Source organism: Micropterus salmoides, unplaced genomic scaffold (genome assembly GCF_014851395.1).
Source record: "Micropterus salmoides isolate LMB-PRFRI ecotype aquatic unplaced genomic scaffold, ASM1485139v1 Ms_hic_scaffold_12, whole genome shotgun sequence".
In the NCBI taxonomy this organism is placed as follows: Eukaryota; Metazoa; Chordata; class Actinopteri; order Centrarchiformes; family Centrarchidae; genus Micropterus; species Micropterus salmoides.
This window is the reverse complement of record NW_024040263.1, coordinates 17,947,228-17,970,058: the sequence shown is the minus strand read 5'-3', so window position 1 is coordinate 17,970,058 and position 22,831 is coordinate 17,947,228. Positions and strand designations below refer to the sequence as shown.

The 22,831-nt window shown below is 39.5% G+C and overlaps 1 protein-coding gene across 4 annotated transcripts in view; it reads right to left on the bottom strand.

Annotated features, from left to right (window-relative positions):
* Positions 1-22,831, bottom strand: part of LOC119899255 (alpha-1,6-mannosylglycoprotein 6-beta-N-acetylglucosaminyltransferase B-like) — a 162,974-nt gene that overhangs the window by 34,042 nt on the left and 106,101 nt on the right. For all 4 annotated transcript variants that reach the window (XM_038713775.1, XM_038713777.1, XM_038713776.1 and 1 more), the window contains one exon: positions 51-182. In XM_038713775.1, coding sequence (XP_038569703.1) covers positions 51-182 — 132 coding nt within the window. The remainder of the gene's footprint in view (positions 1-50; positions 183-22,831) is intronic.

The following is a 22,831-nucleotide window of genomic DNA, read 5'->3' as shown; positions in this document are numbered from 1 at the left end:
CCTGCCTCCCTGGAAAATTGCTGACACACACACAATGCACACCCACTAACTTGTGTTTCTTGAGTGAGAGCCCCATGTGTTGCTTCATCTGCTGCAGGCCGTGGTAGTCAGTGTAGATGAGGTCAAAGGGCAGCGGTCCAGTCAGTGGGCAACTGCCTCTGCCTGGGGGCACGCCGAGGAAACTGCAACGCACACAAATATAACAGAGTTTAGACAAGCTGAGAAACATGACAGACAGAGAGGAGACAAGATTCGCCCCAAAAATACTGTGAGCATGTGGACTGTGGTCCAGCCTGCAGAGCCACCAGAGCATCCAAGCATTCATTATTTACTTGGACAAAAGCATTTTAAAGAGAAGGTGTACAGTGTTAGATGGGAGTCAAATGCATTTGCAGACAGTTTGGATGCTTATTTCTGTTTATATTGTTTCCCCCCTTTTTGGTTATTTACCGTAAAACTTCAATTAACAGCCGAGTCCCAAATAGCTGCCTACCTCCTTTACTGGCCTGGTGTGGGAACACATTTTGACAAATAAATGCCTGCCTTAATTAAACGCCTGGTCTGTTTTTTATAGAAGTTCTCTGGATGTATAAAACCTCTTAAACCCCGCGGGGTCTCCCGCTTTAGCTGCGTCTAAGCTACTTAGATTTAGTTAATACAAATATTAATGTTTAAACGTATGATCAATATGGACATGCTGAACATCGTTAGATCAGTTAGATTCTCCACAATACCATTGTTAAGTTCATTTAACGAAAACAACAAGACCCAAAGTCTAATTCTTCTAGATTTACCGGTGTAACCTGCATGGCTACAAGAGAGGAAAAGGGGAAAAAAGTGCTGACTCATGTTAACTTTGAAGCGCTCGTTAAGTCCGAATGTGTCCATTCCTTGATTATTTAATATATTCCTTTAGTCTGTAAGGGTCCACCCATCAAAAGAATCAAAACAGCTTTTTAGAAAAATGTATCCAAGTTGTGAATCCTGTCATGTGAAGTCCATCGTTCTCTATCTGCTAACAGTCTCATTCTGCACCATGTTGTTGTTTTTGTGAGGTTGCTGCCTTCAAAATAAAAGCCATAAGCAGTCTGTTGGGAAAAAAAAGCCCGGGCTATTATTCAAAGTTTTACGGTATGTATAGTATAGAGTATACTTACCAGTGGAAGGATGGCCCTTTTATTTTGGTTTAATACAAAACATTTATTATGAAAATGTGTATAATTCCTGTATTATAGTCTTTTGTGAGGTGACAAGTATTTCTATTACAGTATATTTCATTTAGATGTAGTGACCTGGTTAGAGTTCTCTATCATAATGTAGACCTTAGATGTGATACTGTGAGGGATTCCTGTAAAGTCTGAAAAGTTTGTAGAGATGGATATATTCTCATGCGTGCTGCTGCGCCTCAAAAGCATTGATGTGATGGAACGCAGCAATCAATAATAATAATAATAATAATAATAATCTTTATTTGTAGAGCACTTTTCAAAAACAAGTTACAAAGTGCTTTAACAAGTATAAAGACAATAATACCCAAAACACAATAATACAAAAACAATACAAGATAAAAGCATGAAAACATTGAAAAGACTAAAATACATGCTTGGACCCAATGACCAGGATTTCTGTTTTGAGTTCAGCTGGAGGAAATTATTTGACATCCATTTTTTTACTTCACAAAGGCAGTTGTTAAGTGAACTCAGCATTCCAGGGTCTGTGGATCTGACGGTCAAATATATTTGTGTGTCATCAGCATAAATATGAAAAGAAATGCCATGTTTATGGATAATATGTCCAAGGGGAAGCAGATACAAGGAAAACAAAATGGGTCCTAAGACCGACTCCTGAGGCACACCATATTTAACTGGACAGAACGAAGAGACATAGTTGTTTACAGACACGCAAAACTTCCTATCTGACAGGTAGGAGGAAAACCATTCTAGGGCAGTACCAGAGATCCCCACCCAGTGCCTCAGTCTGTCTAACATGATGTTGTGATGAATGGTGTCAAAAGCAGTGCTAAGGTCCAGGAGTACCAGGACTGAGCACATACCTTCATCAGCAGACATTAAAAGGTCAATGGTGACTTTAAGCAGGGCAGTCTCAGTGCTGTGGTACTTCCTGAAACCAGACTGAAACTTTTCAAATATTTTGTTATTTTCCAGCACAGTGAGCAGTTGTTTGGACACAATTCTTTCTAGAATCTTTGCAATAAAAGGCAGTTTTGAAATTGGTCTAAAATTATGTGGGAGGGAGGGATCTAAACCAGGTTTCTTTAAAAGTGGGTTCAGGCAAGCCGTTTTAAAATAATCAGGGACACAACCAGTAGATAGGGAGCTGTTGAAAACAGAGATCAAATGGGGTCCAACAGAATCTATTACTTTCAGTAAAAACTTTGTAGGTATTACATCAAGTGGGCTGGAGGACACTCTCATTTGTGATACTGTTTTTAAAAGCTCAGACAAGTCGATGGGATAAAACTGGTTAAAACTCTCTTGTTGCTGGTGAGGAACCTCTGAGTAAGAGGCAGTGGGGGTAATAGAGGCTCTGATTGACACCACCTTATTGGTAAAATAAGATAAAAACAATTCACAGTCATCATTACTTCCAGCTGAGGCACAAGGAGGGGTTGGGTTTACCAGATGATCCACAGTCTTAAACAGAAACCTGGGATTGTGTTTATGTGTAGTAATGAGTTCAGAAAAATAATGTGTTCTCGCATCCTTAACCATGTTATTGTAGTTAATTAATAAATCCTTCAGACTGAGGTAATGGACTTGGAGATTTTTTCCATATGCGCTCTGCTTTCCTGCATTCCCTTTTGAGGCTGCGAATGCTGTCATTTATCCAGGGTTGCTTACTAGCTTTAGACGTAGGCCTAACCTACCTAAGGAGCAGTAATATTTAGTGACGACAAGCGGATATGATTGAAGTGATCGACCAGATTGTTGGTGTTGGAATCAGACAGGTGTTGGCTTTGGCTCTGAAAGAATGCGCAAAACTTTGAAACACTTTGTTCATTAAAGATGCGAGAACACACGGAGCTTGGTGAGGCGGCATGAGTAACAGGCGAATCGCAGCTAAAAACAATACATCTGTGGTCAGATATGGTCAAGTCCACTAATTCCACAGAGGAAATGCTGACACCCAGGGTAAAAACCAAGTCCAGTGTATGACCACGGTTATGGGTTTTGCCCTTTGACATGTTGTTTGAAGTTAAAAGAAGTGGCCATATTTAAAAAGTCAGTTGCATTAACATTGGTGGGGTCATCAACATGAATATTAAAATCGCCACAAACAACAATTCTGTCATAATTTAAAACCAGAGTAGATAAAAATTCAGGAAGTTCTGCTAAAAATCCTCCAGGCGGTTTTGGGGGGCGATAAATTATAACAAATATGATAGGTTGCAGCCCTCCAAGTTTAAGAGTGAGAACTTCAAAGGAGTTAAATTCATCACAGCGTACTTGATGACATTTAAAATTTTTCCTATACACGCTCACTAGCCCACCACCACGACCACTGACCCTCGGTTGACTAAAACAATCATATTGAGGCGGACACAGTTCAGCTAGCTGGCTATAGTCATTCATTTGCAACCATGATTCAGTTAAAAACATAAAATCTAGATTTGCAGACAAGATAAAATCATTTAAGATAAAAGTCTTACTTGAAAGTGATCTCACATTGAAGAGAGCCATTTTAAATGAGTTTGTTCTGGGTGCTGGAGTTGGTGCAGTTGTCCTAATCCTTAAGAGATTACTATTATTTCTGTGTGGGATGTGCACATTTCGGTTTACTGGTCTATGCGTGATGATGACAGGAATTGAAGTCTTGGGAACAGCGCTGGGAGCAGACGGCTTTACATGCCAGCAGGTGGAGACAGTTGTTTGTGGCAGTGAGGCAGAGATCTGTTCAGTGACCGGTGGTGCGTCCAGGTGTGCTGCATGAATGATTAGTCATTCACGTAAGTCATGTGTGGACCGCACCACATGCTCTATGTGAGCAGCTAACATTTCTGAGCCCCGTTTGTTTGGGTGAAGTCCGTCTGTCTTAAAAAGAGACATTCTTTGCCAGAAAATATTAAAATTATCCACATAACACACACCGTGAGCCCTGCAGGCCGACTGGAGCCAATGACAAGTGATGTGTTAAATAATACCAGAAGATGAAACCAACGGAAAGCCAAGCTTGTGGTGGTAAACTTACAACAATGACGAACATGCCTGAGACTGCAGCCGAAGGTGAGCGGCTGTTAAAATCATGCACAGACTTTTTTTTAAATACAACCTATGGTGCAGGCACATAAGAGAAAAAAAGGCGTGATCTTCTCTATCTTTTGTTGTGTTGCTTGCGTGTTTGGCTGCAAATACAAATAGTCATTTTTTGCCGCGATCTGGTTACAAAAAGTATCGATTGAAGTACTGGTTTGACAGGAGACATTTCGATTCTACTCGATACTGGGCTGTTTCGGTCGATACCATAAAGGTATGGAGTAGCGATACCCATTCCTAATCAGCACCCTCTAACTTCCATTGCCTTGTGGCATCTGAATGTATTAAAACTATTCAATGTGATATATTGGTTAATTAAATAGCTGGCTCTAAATGTGATGCTTATTACATAACAAAATATCTCATTTTGCATATTGTGTTTAGCCATTCTAATGGCGTGGCTCCGCGCAATGGAAGCCTGTAGGTCAGTCCACCACTTGGGTCCATATGAAATAATAAGTCAAACGTGAGTGTTTGATTGACATTCAGGATCCCTAGAGGATCAATCCCGACATATGTGTTTCTGAATGAAATGTTCTGACATTGAATTTGGTTAGGACGTTAATATCCCCCTCAGGATGAATTAAATAACTTTGGTGATGCCCTGACTTACCATCTAGTTTCATCACCAGGTCAAAATTCTAATTTGTTCAATACTTTGGTTTATGACCAAATACCTGCTAAACTATCGACATTCCTCTCAGCCTCAAATTTACTTTGTGTTTAGAGCTAAATAGCAAATGCTACCATGCTAATACACTACAGTAAGATGGTCAACATGGTAAATATTCTATTAACTAAACATCAGCATGTGTTATTGTGAGTATGTTATGCATCTCAAAGCACCACTGTTCCTGAGTACAGCCTCACAGAGCTACTGGAATGGCTGTAGACTCTTAGTCTTGTTATATAGTGGTTTCTGGTTGGACAAAATTTAAGGGGTTAAATGTCTCTTCATATCAGCTGGAATCATCTGGAGAACAAGGAGTGCTGAATTACTCATTCCCATCAGCAGAAAAACTGAGTTGTTAGCATGAGCAGTGATAGCTGAGTGGACAAAGAGCACCAATTACAGGGACTAAACTTCATCAGCAGAAAATCTTGTTGCAGAGTGCAAACACCACATCAGTTAGATCTTCTCATATAAAATAAAATCCCCTGAAAGAATCATGCCACTTTGAAACACCAGAAGTATTCTCTTCGTAAATGCATGCCCCTTGAAGAAATCAAAGCCCCTAACGCTGGCGCCGTTACGCTCAACATGCTGAGCTACATACCAACACAAGAACAGACTAGATGGCAGTATGAGGTGTAGGAGCACAGCATAAAGAGCAAATTAAACAATAATGAACCATAGGAGTTACAGCTGAGGGAACTTGTATTGTGTGCCACCACAAAGAACTGTGCATGTCCTTTACCAACCAACAAGTTGTTGGAAATAATCAAATGCCCATCACTGTTTACATCTCCCCTTGTTTTGGGAATGAGTTTCTCAAATCAAAGTTAAAAATCTAATTCCCTTGAGTGAAGCAAAAAAAAGTCAACAAGAATTGTGTTTTGACTGAAAGTTGAATTACAATTGTGTTTGTTGATCAGACAATATCACATGAGTAAATTCTGAGTTTAGTCAAGCCAGAAAGGTCTTTGGCTAAACATAATTCAAACAGGATGAAAAGAACTGAATGTTTAATGACCTGGCTGTTACCTTATAGCAGTAACAACAGAGAGAGAAATAGAAACAGAAAGAGATAAACCTGACACACACACAACCTGTGTTAAGGTTGTGTGTGTGTCAGGTGATTAACTGCATATGTGCTTATGTGTGCATGATCTATACCTGCAGTGTCGTGTGATTCAAATGTCTGTATGTTTGTCTGTTGATCACATAGACTGTATATAAAGACCACTTCCTGCCCAAAAATGAAGCCAAAATATCCTGGACATGGGCGCTGCCATCTTGCACTGATGATGTCATTTGGAGCCAGAGTCTGCGCAATAGTGATCGGGAGGTAGAGTCCGGTAATCAAACTAAAGTAAAGTTATGTTACTGAATATGCAGGCCAGGTGACTTTTCTTTAACTGTTTCTCATCAAAACAGTGTCAGTAATGTAGAACTACTAAAATGGACTACTTCTTCAATACAGCATGATGTTCATTCAATAAATTATGATCCCATTTAGAGGAATACAGACCTACCTTGTGATTGACAAATCCCTACCATGTGTACATTTAACCAGCACTGTTGAAAAAGCACCTTAGGAGTTGGCTGTTCATTTTTCCTGTAAGTACATTTTGTTTTAAGCCTGTTTTTCACTAACCAAAATTAGTATCCCGGTCTATACCACTGTTAATGTGAATTACGGACGCACCTTGCTAACCAAGCTAGCAAGTGTCCCACTGTTGTCCAAATACCATCACGTCCGGAAACCAGCAGGTGACATCACGGAAACTAAGTCTACCTCTTTTATACAGTTTATGGCTTATTACCTATGGTACAGCCAGCCACCAGGGGGCGATTGAGATGTTTTGGCTTTACCTTTGGGCAGCTATCATTTCATCCATCTTTATACACTGCAGCCTATGATTAATACATAGGCTACACTCCTACCACATCCCAAATGTCTACTTTGATTACAACAAGACAAACACACTCACGCACACACAAACACACACCAGTACAAACCAAAGATGTGTGTGTGGGGGATGTACTGCATCCAGTTTCACATTCTTGTTTGCCTCAGTTTCAACTCATTGATCGACTGAGGGCCTCTCTGTTAGCATGCCGACAGACCTGCTATTAGATATTTGACCTGTGAGTGGTCTGCTAGCTCTTACTTAGCTCTTATTTCTGTGACAGATGAGGCCAAGGGCTAATGGAGACTGTAATGCAATTCGTGCCTCCAGTGAATTTCATCTAGCTACGCTAGTTTTACATTGGAGTCTTTTTGGCTGCACTGCTTATCCAAAAGGGTCATTTGATAGTGTTGCGAGGCAGCACTTACGGGAGCTCTGCTGGCACCTGCTTACCACAACCAGACAGCAGTGAAAACACACAGATAATACATTTTGATGTAGTGATTGAAGCATACCTGTCAACATTGGGATTTGAAAATAAGTGACATTTTCCAGACCCCCCCATCCCGGGCCATTTCCCCACCACTAACACTTTGTCCTTCCTTTTGGTGAGGTATTTGCACAACACTTGAGCTTTTTTGGCAGTTACTCCGACCCTCTCACATTAATCCATTCTTGAATCCTCACACTGCTGTTCTTTTTTTCGACCGCACTTATTCTTCTTGTTTTATTGGCGGGTGTCGTTTGAGTGAATGATTTCCTGTCACTAGATGTTACAGCTAATGTTCTACATACTGCCCCCTGCTTTGTAACAAACATATCAAATATACCCAGGTGGGTTTTTTTTTTTAAAGAAAGGTTACAAATATGGGAGATTAACGGGAAAATATTTAAACAAGAATAAATCAGGAGAGAATCATAAAATATGGGAGAATCCTGGGAGAAATGAGAAGGTTGACAGGTATGGATTTAAGTGAAAATTGTGGTACTGTTAATGAACAACGGCGGCATGTTATTTCTATACATTAGTGTGGGAGGGGGTGCTTTTTTCTGGTACTAATACGAATGACTACTGTAACTAGTAGCAACGTGACAAAATAATCTTAACTCAAGGTCCACTTACTAGCCTTTTTTGGAATCTAGAACTACATCTCTTTGTCTTCACAAAGAAGACTGTGAGTTGTCAAATTGATATTATATTCTCAAAGTCAAGAATGGACTTTCAGGATCAAGTAGAAGCCAGTAGTATCCCTGAATATATCAGTAATCCAGGAAAGTTTCTCTGTACTTATAAAAACAAAAACAAAATAATCTATAAAAATATTCTATGTATTGCTATATTATTAAATTCTCCAGAAGGTTTAGGCTATTGTTGAAATTTCCACATAAGAAAACCTAATGCACAACTATAATCACCCAGGTGATATACCGTAGTCGCTAATTAAAGAAACATTAAAGAAACCAGCATGTATATCAACAAGCATGTAACACAAGATGAAACTAAAATGCTCTAAACTTAAGAATAAAAGGTGTGTGCATGCAGGAGAGCATGTGTGTGTGCGTGTGTGTACAACAAGTCTGTTCAGCAAGAAGAAGCTAGCTCGATATTCTCAGTGTGGATACCATGGCAGAGGCTGCGAAGACAGCGAGGAAGCAAGGAAAGAAAAAAGAGAGAGTGACCGAGAAAGAGACTGGACAAGAGTAAATATTGGACTGGCTTTTTCTTGTTGGCGTGAGCAAAACTGCTGGCGCTGACTAAGCTTATTTGCAGAGGTCATAGACAGGCTCTTGCGTCGCTGCCATAAGAAAGAGTGCGGTTCTGCTGTGGGTCTGCTCTGAGCATGCCACACAGGGCGGAGTAGACCTCTGACCTCAAGAATAACTTGAATAACTTCATCTGTGGAGGTCGCATTGTCCCATCATTACTTTTGGTTGAGTAAAACTGACAATATCTATGTGATTTTTTTCTCCTAGATCCAATTCATACTGGCTGTAAAAAGATTCTTTCCTAATATGATTACAATGTAAGTGATGGGGGGACAAAATCCACAGTGCTTGTTCTGTGCAAAAATTAATTCTAACGTTCAGTCGACGATAACATGAATCTTCACTTGCCTGAGTTAGACAAATAAAGTCGGTATCCCCCAAAGCTGCAGTCTTTTTTAGATGAAGTTCCCTCTTTGTGTTACTAACCCTTCACTACAGCTCAGCAAGGAAACACTAGTGAAGCACAAAGAAGGAACTTTGTACAAAAAATAACTTTGGAAACTATTTGTCCAGTTCAGCTATCTTCTAGCATCTAGCAGTGTGAGTTAAACAAATAGCTTCCAAAGTTACTTTTTAGTATAACCTTTAGACGTTTTTTTATCCTTCAGTTTTCAAAATCTTTAATGTTTGTTGTATCCAAGCATTTCAGAAGCTAGCCACCATCTGCGGTTTGAAGCCCTGTAACACATTGTACAATAGCATGATGGGATTTCAAGTGTGCACTCTGCCTGGAGTGTGGTGGCCCTCATTAGTCTTGCTTCCATTAGCGATACAATGTCTGCCTCCATCCTTACAGATAATGGAGAACTCTCATAGTTAAAGAAGCCTATTTGAAGAATCCATTCAATGAAAGCCAATCACATTTCAGAGAGGGGGGAAAAGCACATAGCGGCACAGTTGTAGTGAAAATCCACATCATATTAAATACTTTTCAAAAACCCAGAAAAGTTTTGTTTTAGGGATGTGTAGGTAAGATGAAAATCACTGTTATGTCAATGCATTGACATATGGGCACTATTGACAAAATTACACATATAGTCAGTTTATTAATTCCCCAAGAATGTAAAATAACCCATTTAGGACTACAGTTTGAGGCTATTGAGATTGAGGGTTATGGCAAGCCATTTTAACATTTATTCTTTAAAACTTACTAGTAACTATTTCATCAGCTACTAACTATTTCTGTTTTACAAGTAACAATTGGTTAGATATTAGTACTTAATTTTTAGTAACTATCTATTACCAACTTACTATTATATTTTAGTTACTAGTAGGGCTGCAGCTAACGATGATTTTAGTATTCGAAGCTTCTATAGACTATTTCAACGATTCATCGATGCGTCATTTAGGAAGTACTTTTACTTGGCACCGGCTAGCCCGGCTTCTTTGGCTAGCCTTCAACTCAACAATCAATCAGGATTTTAGTGAAATGCTAAAGTTGCTGTTACTGTTACCTTGTCTGTGGTCCGCTGGCACAACACCGGGTGCTTTCTGATCAGGTGCCGTCGTGCTCCCATACTTTGGACACTTTCTTCTTTGTCCCTCGCTATTTTCTCTCTCTTCCTCCACTTTGCAAACAGCTCCATCATAATCACCTTGCAAAGAATTTGCGTCGATACATTTTAGTAACAATTCCATTCTTACTAGTAACAATTAAAATGTTACTATCAACAAGCCATTTTACTCGTCATTAATGAATGACTAGTAAAAAGAATGACTCATGACTCATTAATGAATGACTAGCAACCAAAGAAAATGTACTAGTAAGAATGTTACTAGTATCTTTTGGAATAGTAAGTGTTGAGAATATTTCTTAAGCTTTGTTGATGTAACAGGGAAAGGAAAGACAGGTCTAGGTTAGAGTAATTTAGCTGACCCATAAGTGTTTTCTGACATTCTAGCTTTAGGTATTTCTCACATGTACTTGTCAGGGAGACAACAATAGATGGATTAGTTACAGACAGTAGCTCAGGCATCAGGCTAGCAGATATCAGTGTTCTCTGGGAATCTAACAAGGTTGAGTCCTACAAGAATGTTTACAAGAACTCACTGGCTCCACAGATTAGAGTACTACTTATGGAAAGTGAGAGATTCCAATATGACAAAGCATTGGAGTCTAAACATCAGATAGATAGTTGTTCTAGGTGAAAGGTGACCTAATAGAGAAACCTACAGGCACTAGGGGGAAGACAGAAATGTAAAAGGGACCACAAGATGTTATCATTCAGATTTGGTGTTGGCATTTGACATGTTCACATGTTGTACGCTGGCACTGTATCTCCTCGGCCGAGTTCAATAAACAATGCTATGCTAAGTCTTCATCAGTCTCTGAAACTTCGTCACACCTGAACCTGGCTCACACATTTCTCAACAGTTAGTAACTAATGAATAGGAACTAGTAGCATTTAAATAGCGAATAGTAAGTTTTAAGGAATAAATGTTAAAATGGCTTGCCATAATATCTATAACAGGATCTATTCATTTCTCATACTAAATTTACCCTCATCAACAATTTGTATTACTCACCGAATCCAGCACATATACACAATCGGTGTGTGTACAGTGAAAAAGCTGAATTCATGATGATCCTCTCAGGTTATTTATCAAGGAAAACCAGCAATAACATAATCTGTATAGTCCATTTTCATTATGCAACGCTCAAGCTCAGTCAGTCCTTTTGTTTGCCTGCAGATGTCTATCTGTCTCCCTGTATGGCTGTTTGTCATTACAAAGAGAAGGGGGACAATGATGCCAGTGAAAAAGGATTTGCAGTAATACTAATTGGGATTAAAAAAAATAAAATAAAAAACAAAAAGACAGACAGACAATAAGAAAACAAAGAAAGAAAAAAACACACTGTAATGTACCAACAGCTGAGAAAACAGCAGCCTGTTTCTCTCATTCTTTTCCTGTAATCCTTCTCTTTTGGTAGCTATTCTAACACAGCGTCTCAGACACGAGTGAAAATGATTTGTATTTTCTTTAGATAGCCTCATCTCTTTTGGTAAATGACACTGAAGGACTATTTTGCTGATGAAGATAGAATATTGGGGGAAAATTAATACAAAGTCAGTGAACAAATAGCTACAAATCAAGCACTAAACCCAATGTAAAATCACAAAATATAAAGCAAATCCAGTCGAGGTTGTGTGTAGAGTCATACAGTGTACAGTGCGAATCAACGTTATACTTGCATTACTGTAAATGCATGAATGCTAACATGTAGAAAAGACCACATTCAGAGATTCAGATTCAGTAATACGCACGCACGCACGCACGCATGCACACAGGATGGCAGCCATCCCAGACACAATTCCATGCAGGGCCACTCAGGAGTCCAATTACCCAAGGTTCTCTTGTCTCCTGGCTGGCATCTAGTCAACGAGTCCTCAGAATGTACACACAAACACACACACACAGGCAATGAAATGTCATTAAGTATGAGAATACATGAGTGAGGGAGGGCACTGCCAATCCATGTTTCCAAACATCTATTCTCTGTAAAGAATATTCACTAACATCTATACAGCCTCTTTAAATAAACCACTGTTCATATAGTACACCAGCAATCATGCAGAAAAACCGTGTTGCTAATGCGTTTGTTGACAGTACAATCTGAAAGTAACATGGCATGGTCCAATGCTCATGAAACCTTATCAAGAGGGTTTCAATGTCCACTTGTGAAAAAAATTGGCAAATTTGAAAATACAAGGGCATCTGTAGCATGTAGCGAAAGCAGTTATTTGACTACAGTCATTAATCAAACTGAAGCGTTTTGGTTGTTATACAAGAAGGCAACTGTGATGGGAGGTGGTCGTTTACAGCTGTGATGCTCAGCTGAACCGATTCCTCAGATCTCCAAATATAACGCGTGTTGATTAGTTCCGGATAATTTTTAAAACATAACTGTTCATGATCATATTGTATTATCTTTTACAAAATGGTGTTGTCCAAAACAATACCTGAAAGAATAATTAATTGTTCAAAACAAACAACATGTCTGAAGTGAGGTGTTGAACATCAGTTTGATTATTTCATTTGTGATTTTTTTCACATTTGCCGTCTTGTGATATGCAATAGACTGATATATAATATAATATATATGTAATATTCTTATTAGGATCATGAAATTAATTTAAACCATTTGAAAGAGCTGTAATGGTCCCTCTAAAACAGAATACAGTATATTAAATCCTGTAACGTCATCAACCCTCTCAGATAAAAAAAAAAACTTGAACTCTTTGCTCTTTCAGTATATGAACAATCAAATACAATCTCAGTGAAATGCTGTGTGTATGTGTGTGCCACTAGTTATGTTTTTCCGTGCATGGTGCTATATAGTTATTCCGTTCAATACCAAATGACTGTATTGATCTCCTAAGGTGGAATTTAGCAGGGTGTTATTAGATGCACAAAAGCACAAAATGAGCAATAACACACATCGCTTGTAGAGAGCTAATATCTGTCATTTTGCCCATAGGTCTATTAATGTACTGTGCAGAAGATATTTTATTCTTTCTCACTCATGCTCCCTGGTCTGTTCTCGCTGTCCAGTCATATATGTGTGTGTGTGTGTGTGTGTGTGTCACCAACCAAACAGCTGGCCATGTGTAACTGTGGGATTTCTCTCAGCTGGCAACACTGACACAACAGATGATTCATACAGGCCACAGGGATGTGTGCAACTGACTGTGTGTTGTGTGTATGTGTGAGTTTATTTTGTGTACTCACATGTGCATTTGGACTGTATTCAAGAGAGAACACAGTGTGTGTGTGTGTGTGTGTGTGTGTGTGTGTGTGTGTTTGTGTTTGTCTGCATGACACAAAAAGTGAAGGGAATTCCAACCAGTGCTGTCAGCTAATGTCATGCCTACTGTCCTGGCTGACAGAGGGCGAGACGGGATTGGCTGTGAGAAAGGGTTGGAAGCAGTTGAGACCATGGCAAGCGCTGTGTGTATGTGTTTGTGTGTGTATTTGTGTGTAACCCACAATGAAAAAAACAGATTCATGACAAAATCATTTGTTATCAGATCCAGATAAAATGTAGATTTTGTTATGGGCTGGTTCACTTCATATTTGCTGTTCTACCGGGCTTTCGCTTCATAAAATAAGAATTTTTTCAAATATACAGTACATACTGATGCCTAGAGCTTTGTACTACATTAATTACTAGATTAATGTTGTGTCTATACACATTTTCTTCAGCTTCTATTATAAAAGAATAAATGGCACTGGCAGGATGATCTCTTCGTTGCCCTTCAATGTGATGAAAATGTTTTGACATTCAAAGCTAAGCACTTTATTTTAATCACATTTTTGATTTTATACTTGTCTTTTATTATTCAAGCAAGTCAAAGCGAATTAAAACAACTCTCTGTACATCCAAATTGCTTATTCAGTCGAATTTCAGAACCAAAATAACAATAATATAATAAAATAAAATAAAATAATATTTTCTTAATTTTTTGTTTTGATGTCTTACCTGGTTGACAAAGCTTAAAGTACACAGGTATTGTGCACGCAAGAAAAATATAAACAGTCCTCACACTGCCAGGAAAGAAGACAAATATACAAAATGTATGTCCATATAGGAGAGTAGTAACGCCGAGGGAGCACATTTATAGAGCAAAGATGGTGTGAAATAGAACAGCATGTCTAAATCTTTCGTCAGGATTGTTTTACAGACTTTACTTTGAAGGAAATGTGGACTTGGTATGCAAACATGTTTACAAGCCTCACTGACTATTCAATGAAGGGCCACACACAAAACAAATAGCGAAACCAAAAAAAATAAAAAAATGTCATGAAAATGTTGCCATGGTGTTGCATAAGGTCACATCAAAAAGTTTCTGCCTTAAAACTCGCAGAGTTGAATTTGGTTAAAAAGTTTATCACCGTGACATGACGACAAAAATGTGCAACACCAGCTTGATCCGCTTATGCATAGACCCTGGAGGCAGCTCTAGGCAGTATAATACTCCCATTTTAGGAAGACAAGTCTACCTTACATGTCAAGAAGTTACCTGATGTCAGTGTGTGTGTGTGTGTGTGTGTAGGTGAGTGTCATTTGTGGTAGCGTAGAGGAATATAAAAAATTCAATTCAAAAAAGTAAATACTGCTGTAAATCAGCATGTTCTTAATTCTCATCTCAATCAAATGATAGTTGGGTACACCCACATGTGGGCACACGCAAACACACACACACACACACACACACACACACACACAGCGTAATCAAACACTCAAACATCCATGTAATCATCTGTTTCCACATCCGCCTCTGATTACACCCAGGGGATGGCAATCTGTGTGTGTGTTGGCAAAGTTTCTCTTATTTGAAACACACACACACAACCACACACACACACGCACGCACAGAAGCAGATATGTACATAACATTCGACACACTCTTTTACACACAAGCACTCATACGCACCGACACACATGCATATACGGCAGTGCTAAAAGCAGCTGACAGGCCCCAGTTATCAGCCAAGGCAGGGTGCATTAGATAAGGGAGCCGCAAGGCATCATAAACACCAATACAGAGAGAGAGAGAGAGAGAGAGAGAGAGAGAGAGAGAGAGAGCGCATCAGAGGGAGGGATGAATCAGAGATGAAAGAAGGGAAAGGAAAACATTTCTGTCAGAGATAATACAATTCTCAGATGAAGAGCTCCAGTGCAGAGAGGAAGAATTAGAGACGCATGGGGGAGAAAGACAGAGAAAGATTGGGGAGCAAGGTGAAAGGAGAAATGACAAGTTAGTCGAAAGGGGTGAATAGTCAGAGAGAGAGGGAGAGAGGAAAAAACAAGTGGGAGGAGAGAAGAAAAGGGTTAAAAATTGGGAGGGAGGAGGAGAGGGCAAGAAGAGAAAAATAAATCAGGTAATGTAAAGACAAGATTAAGAGGCTGAAACTAGTTTAAAATTGATGCAAGAAAGGGGGATATCAATTTCTGAGAGAGGAAATATGTGTGTTTGTGTTTGAGAGAGTTAGAAAGAGAAAGAGAGAAAGAGGCATCTGTACAGCGAGGTGATAATAAGAACGGGAAAACACACCTCTATAACCTCCAAGGTCTGACTTTGGTGACTGGACGGAATGTGAATTTACAGATAAACCTATTTACGTACGTGCACATGCACACACACACACACACACACACACACACACACACACACACACACAATATATATGTACCCTCTGCTAATAAAGCAAGCTCCTGCTTTGTCTCCCAAGACATAAGGAGGTCTGCTCTTTTCTCCTTCATCAGCAACTTTTGATCTAATCCCACTAAATCAAGAAGAAATAGAGTTGACATTGGTTGTGACGGAGCAAATCAAGGGAATTGAAAACACACAATGGATACACATGTGAGCCCACGTAGCACACGCACACAGCACACACACAAACACGTTTGAAAATGCATATGGTGGGATATGAGTGTGTAAATAGATACTTTTGCAGATCTGCGTATCATTATGCTCTCACACATGGTGCAGATCAGATAAATCCACTTTGCAACCTGCCACCGGCACTCAGGAAGGAATGAAACAGAAGAAGAGTGCCAGTTAAGTGATACAGCAGATGCCTTTTGCTCAAGTGCTATCCCACAACGCACCACGCACGCACACAGCGTATTCAAGTGAGCTCATTAGTATTAACCAGCTGACAGGGCAGAGCACCAACTGAGAACACATTTTTATTGATGTGTGCTGTAAGACCGTTGACCCTCTGAAGCTGCACTCAGCTGCCTGAATTGAGATCAAGCTCACACTTGAAATTAGATTGTCCAAACTGGAAGTAGAGTAGAGACCAATGGCAGTAAAAGTGTAGACCCACCTCTCATCTATGCCTCAATAACATTCAGAAAAGGTTTTCAGAGTTGTTTTCTTCAGCAGCTATCATTTGGACTTGACAAGTGTTAATTAGCAAGTTGTTTGTTCACACTTAGAGCTGATATGTCTGCGGGGCAGCCGTGCAAAGGTATCAAAAGTCTTTAGTCTGATGGGGTGGAAAGAAACAGTGGCACAGACTTAAAGTGACACTGTCAATTTTATTGCACACTGAGAATTTCTGAGACCGTCCACCTGTGAAAAAAGACATTCAAGCGGCCATTGAAATTATGACTCTTGTCTTTTGGGAGCAAAGGAGGAAATGGTGTGTAGTTATAAAACCGGAAAGTCTTCAGAAGAGGGAAGTTGTGTTGAATGATTGGGTCATCAAAACATCAATCTTTGACAGACAACGTTGATCACAATTGATCGCTGACCTTAACCGAGTAGATTTTAGCCATGCTGGTGCCGTAGCTTGGTTGACGATGTTGGTCTGTCTGTCGGTTTTTTGGGCCACCACTTTGGTCCACACTGAAATATCTCAATAACTGTTTGATGGATTCTCATGACATTTTCCACAGACATTCATGGTCCCCAGTGAACAAATCCACTAGCGCCACCGCAAGTTAAACAGTGTTGGGGTTGAGTGAAATATCTTGACAACTATTTGCCGAAATTTGCTATAGATATTCATGGTCGAATTCGGATTATCTCCCCACTTTTAATGCCATTTTCAAATAAAAATTTAAGGTGAAAATTTGTTCAATTGCTGTACCTCAGTACAGACTCACAGAGCAGCTGGCATGGCTATAGACTCACAGGCAAACCACAATCCAACCACAATGACAGCACAACCGAAGTGACACAAGGGGAATTATATTGCAGTAGCAATACGTGGTCCATGCAAAAAGGACCAGGAGCTGCACAGTTCAGATGTACCATGAGAACTCATCCTAGGTCTCAGGCAGGGTTCAAATCCCCATTATTCATGATGCTGCTCACATCTCTCCATTAGACAAATGCAATGTTGGGCAGTAATGCGTTACTCAGTAATGTTACTCAGTAATGTGTTACTGTAATGATATTACTTTTCCCAGTAACTAGTAGTGTAACAGAGTACTATTTCCAAAACACTAATATTATTACAGTTACTAATCCAAGTAATGTTGTGTTACTGCGTTACTGAATGCACCATCCTTGACGTGGATGCGCAACTGCGCTGTTGGTCAAGTCAGCTGTTAGCCAAAAATCTAAAGGAAAAATGGAGAACGAAGGTGAGAGGCGTTCTTACAACAGCTGTAAGTAGCTGTCTGGGTGGCATCTTGTGACGGCTTTAGTGCATAGGTATCTTCTTTTCTTTTCTTTACACACTCTGGGATTACACACATGCACACACGGTGTGTCACACTGGCAGCACAGCCAGTGCCTTAATGATTCTTATGACGTTTTCCTCAGTTTAATTGCGTGATGAACGCGGGACTAGGGTTCCAACACTTTTTTCCACTCTATCACTGTTTGCGGACTACAACAAACACTGACTTCTAACAGTGAAACAAATGCAAGAAAGGTGCTCTCTTTTGATGGTGTGTGTCGTCAGTTTACAGCGTCTCTGTGGCTGGCAGCAGCAGACGCCAGACCAATCGAAACCAGGGGAAGTGAGGGTTGGGTGCCTGCATAATCAGGCTGTAGGCATCCACAAAAAGAACTGTCTGTTTTGTAACTGTCTTTACCTTCTTTTGTTCAGTTATTAACCAGAATTTGCTGCACAAACTAGAGATAGAGTGAGAGGAAAAGGCTAAAGTGAGACAAAGTGGGAACTCAAACGAAGAAAGGACAGGGGAGAGAAAAGACAGCAATCTGTTTATATTTAGCGATTTAGTGACACCTTTCTTCGCTTAGCGTAATTTGAATGCTGGCTGCCCTAAAGTGGCCCAATTTTCTTTGTGGAGAGGTCTACAGAAATATCAGGTGTACTGACATCAGTTTGAGCCTCGCTTTGGCAGCCTGTCACTTTTTAAGCCATTAGGAAGAGGAGACACTGACAGCATCATTTAGCAAAAATGCTTTGGGTTCTCGTGTTAACTCTTAACAACTCCAAAGACGCCTTGTGAGGAGTATGTAGGTACTGAACCCAATTATGCTTGACTTTGCTCACATCAGCTGCACTCTCTTTTCAGTGAAAGTGGAGATAACAAGGGCTCTGATATAACTCACAAGCTTTGTCAAGTTCACTGAAGGAAAATGTGGATAACGAGGTTTATGAGTCCGTTTTTTAGCAGTGCTTGGCACGGACATGATAAATTGGTGTCTCTGGTTTGAATGTCATTGAAGTTATTTTAGTTTTTTAAATATACAATTAAATATTCTAATGAGTATATAAAGAACACATAGTTGACACTGAGCATGTACTGTATGTGATCTTCTACCACCTCCTCAGTTTTACGTTTCACATAATTGATGATGTACCTATTGATACTTTCCTTTAATGCATGACTGCATACTTTCCCAACATCAAAATTTATGACAATGTGCTTGCTCTTGCAGGTTCTGCACACTAATTTATCAGTGGTGGTCATGCACCATTGCACTGAGAACCAATTAAGAACCATTATGGAGGTTTATTATCTATCAAGCCAGGGCTCGTTTTTTCTAACCCAAGAATGAGTTTAGTTCTTTTAGCCTCACCCTACAGTATCTATGATGTTTTGACATTCACCGAGTTACACAACCTTTTATGCTGTCTTCCTAAGTCGCGTAATAACCATGCGAATTAAAAAAAAACAAACACGTATTTTACATATATTTATATAGTGCAGACATTTTATTAAAATGACAAATTGCGCAATAAAAAAAAAAAAGTAGTGCAATACATTTGGCTTCATCAAACAGACACTGTAAATGATGTGATGGCATACTTGTTTTTGCAATTAGTATGTTTTGATTGAGATGTGAGTTGAATGAATTCTTACTACGCAAATTTGATTGTCTTTATGTTACTCTAAGGCAGTTGCATTTTATAGTCAGCAAATAATAATAATAATAATAATAATCTTTATTTGCAGAGCACTTTTCAAAAACAAGTTACAAAGTGCTTTAACAAGTGTAAAGGCAATAATACCCAAAACACAATAATACAAAAACAATACAAGATAAAAGCAAGAAAACACTGAAAAGACTAAAATACACGTTTAAGATAAATATAAAATAAGTCAAATACAATAAAATAAAGTCAAATAAGATCGGGAAAGGCTCTCCTATAAAAGTATGTTTTAAGAAGGTCCTTAAAAGAGTTCACTGACTCAGCCGACCTGATTTCCTCGGGCAGGCTGTTCCAGAGCCTCGGGGCCCTGACAGAAAACGCTCTGTCCCCTTTAGTTTTCAGTCGAGACTCTGGAACAGACAACAGACCTCTGCCCGAGGATCTCAAGGTAAGTGCTGGTGCGTATGGGACTAAAAGGTCAGAAATATAACAAGGCGAGAGGCCATGAAGAGCTTTAAAAGTGATCAATAAAATTTTAAATTCAATTCTAAAACATACTGGGAGCCAGTGTAATGAAGCTAAATTGGGGGTGATGTGGTCATATTTCTTTGTTCTGGTTAAAAGCCTGGCAGCTGAGTTCTGGACAGTCTGGAGTCGATCAGTAGATTTTTGGGTTAAACAAATTAAAAGGCTGTTGCAATAATCCAGGCGTGATGATATGAAGGTGTGTAAAATGGTCTCGGATGATATGAAGGTGTGTAAAATGGTCTCGGTGTCCTTAAAAGTTAACATAGATAGAATTTTTGCTATATTTCTAAGTTGATGATGAAACATGATTGAACAAGCTTTGTGGTGTGCTGCTCAAAATTTAAATTACTATCAAACCAAACACCAAGGTTCTTTGCAACAGGCTTAATGTGATTTACTAGGGAACCAGCAGATGGCAGTATTTGTTTTGCCATCTGCTGAGACCTGATGACCAGGATTTCTGTTTTGTCTGAGTTCAGCTGGAGGAAATTATTTCACATCCATTTTTTAACTTCACAAAGGCAGTTGTTAAGTGAACTCAACATTCCAGGGTCTGTGGATCTGACGGGCAAGTACATTTGTGTATCATCAGCATAATTATGAAAATAAATACCATGTTTATGGATAATATGTCCAAGGGAAAGCAGATACAAGGAAAACAAAATGGGTCCTAAGACCGACCCCTGAGGCACACCATATTTAACTGGACAGAACGAAGAGACATAGTTGTTTACAGACACGCAAAACTTCCTATTTGACAGGTAGGATGAAAACCATTCTAGGGCCGTACCAGAGATCCCCACCGAGTGCCTCAGTCTGTCTAACATGATGTTGTGATCAGTGGTGTCAAAAGCAGCGCTAAGGTCCAGGAGTACCAGGACTGAGCACATGCCTTCATCAGCAGACATTAAAAGGTCAATGGTGACTTTAAGCAGGGCAGTCTCAGTGCTGTGGTACTTCCTGAAACCAGATTGAAACTATAATAATTTGTTATTTTCCAGTACAGTGAGCAGTTGTTTGGACACAATTCTTTCTAGAATCTTTGCAATAAAAGGCAGTTTTGAAATTAAAATTATGTGGGAGGGAGGGATCTAAACCAGGTTTCTTTAAAAGTGGGTTCACGCAAGCCGTTTTAAAATAATCAGAGACACAACCAGTAGATAGGGAGCTGTTAAAAACAGAGATCAAATTACTTTCAGTAAAAACTTTGTAGGTATTACATCATGTGGGCTGGAAGACACTCTCATTTGTGATACTGTTTTCAAAAGCTCAGACAAGTCGATGGGATAAAACTGGTTAAAACTCTCTTGTTGCTGGTGAGGGACCTCTGACTAAGAGGCCGCGGGGGTAATATAGGCTCTGATTGACACCACCTTATTGGTAAAATAAGATAAAAACAATTCACAGTCATCATTACTACCAGCTGAGGCACAAGGAGGGGTTGGGTTTACCAGCTAATCCACAGTCTTAAACAGAAACCTGGGATTGTGTTTATGTGTAGTAATGAGTTCAGAAAAATAGTGTGTTCTCGCATCCTTAACCATGTTATTGTAGTTAATTAATAAATCCTTCAGACTGAGGTAATGGACTTGGAGACTGGATTTTTTCCATCTGCGCTCTGCTTTCCTGCATTCCCTTTTGAGGCTGCGAATGCTGTCATTTATCCAGGGTTGCTTACTAGCTTTAGAGCAGTAATATTTAGTGACGACAAGCAGATATGATTGAAGTGATCGACCAGATTGTTGGTGTTGGAATCAGACAGGTGTTGGCTTTGGCTCTGAAAGAATGTGCAAAACTTTGAAACACTTTGTTCATTAAAGATGTGAGAACACACAGAGCTTGGTGAGGTGGCATGAGTAACAGGAGAATCACAGCTAAAAACAATACATCTGTGGTCGGATATGGTCATGTCCACTAATTCCAAATGCTGACACCCAGTGTATGACCACGGTTATGTGTTTGCCCTTTGACATGTTGTTTGAAGTTAAAAGAAGTGGCCATATTTAAAAAGTCAGTTGCATTAATATTGGTGGGGTCATCAACATGAATATTAAAATCGCCACAAACAACAATTCTGTCATAATTTAAAACCAGAGTAGATAAAAATTCAGGAAGTTCTGATAAAAATCCTCCAGGAGGTTTTGGGGGGCGATAAATTATAACAAATATGATAGGTTGCAGCCCTCCAACTTTAAGAGTGAGAACTTCAAAGGAGTTAAATTCATCACAGTGTACTTGATGACATTTAAAATTTTTTCCTATACACGCTCACTAGCCCACCACCACGACCACTGACCCTCGGTTGACTAAAACAATCATATTGAGGCGGACACAGTTCAGCTAGCTGGCTATAGTCATTCATTTGCAACCAGGATTCAGTTAAAAACATAAAATCTAGATTTGCAGACAAGATAAAATCATTTAAGATAAAAGTCTTACTTGAAAGTGATCTAACATTGAAGAGAGCCATTTTAAATGAGTTTGTTCTAGGTGCTGGAGTTGGTGCAGTTGTCCTAATCCTTATAAGATTACTATGATTTCTGTGTGGGATGTGCACATTTCGGTTTACTGGTCTATGCGTAATGATGGCAGGAATAGAAGTCTTTGGAACAAGGCTGGTAGGAGACGGCTTTACATGCCAGCAGGTGGAGACAGTTGTTTGTGGGCAGTGAGGCAGAGTTCTGTTCAGTGACCGGTGGTGTGTCCAGGTGTGCTGCATGAATGATTAGTCATTCAAGTAAGTCCTGAGGGTAGGACCGCACCACATGCTGTATGTGAGCAGCTAACATTTCTGAGCCCTGTGTGTTTGGGTGAAGTCCGTGTGTCTTAAAAAGAGACATTCTTTGGCAGAAAATATTAAAGTTATCGAAATAACA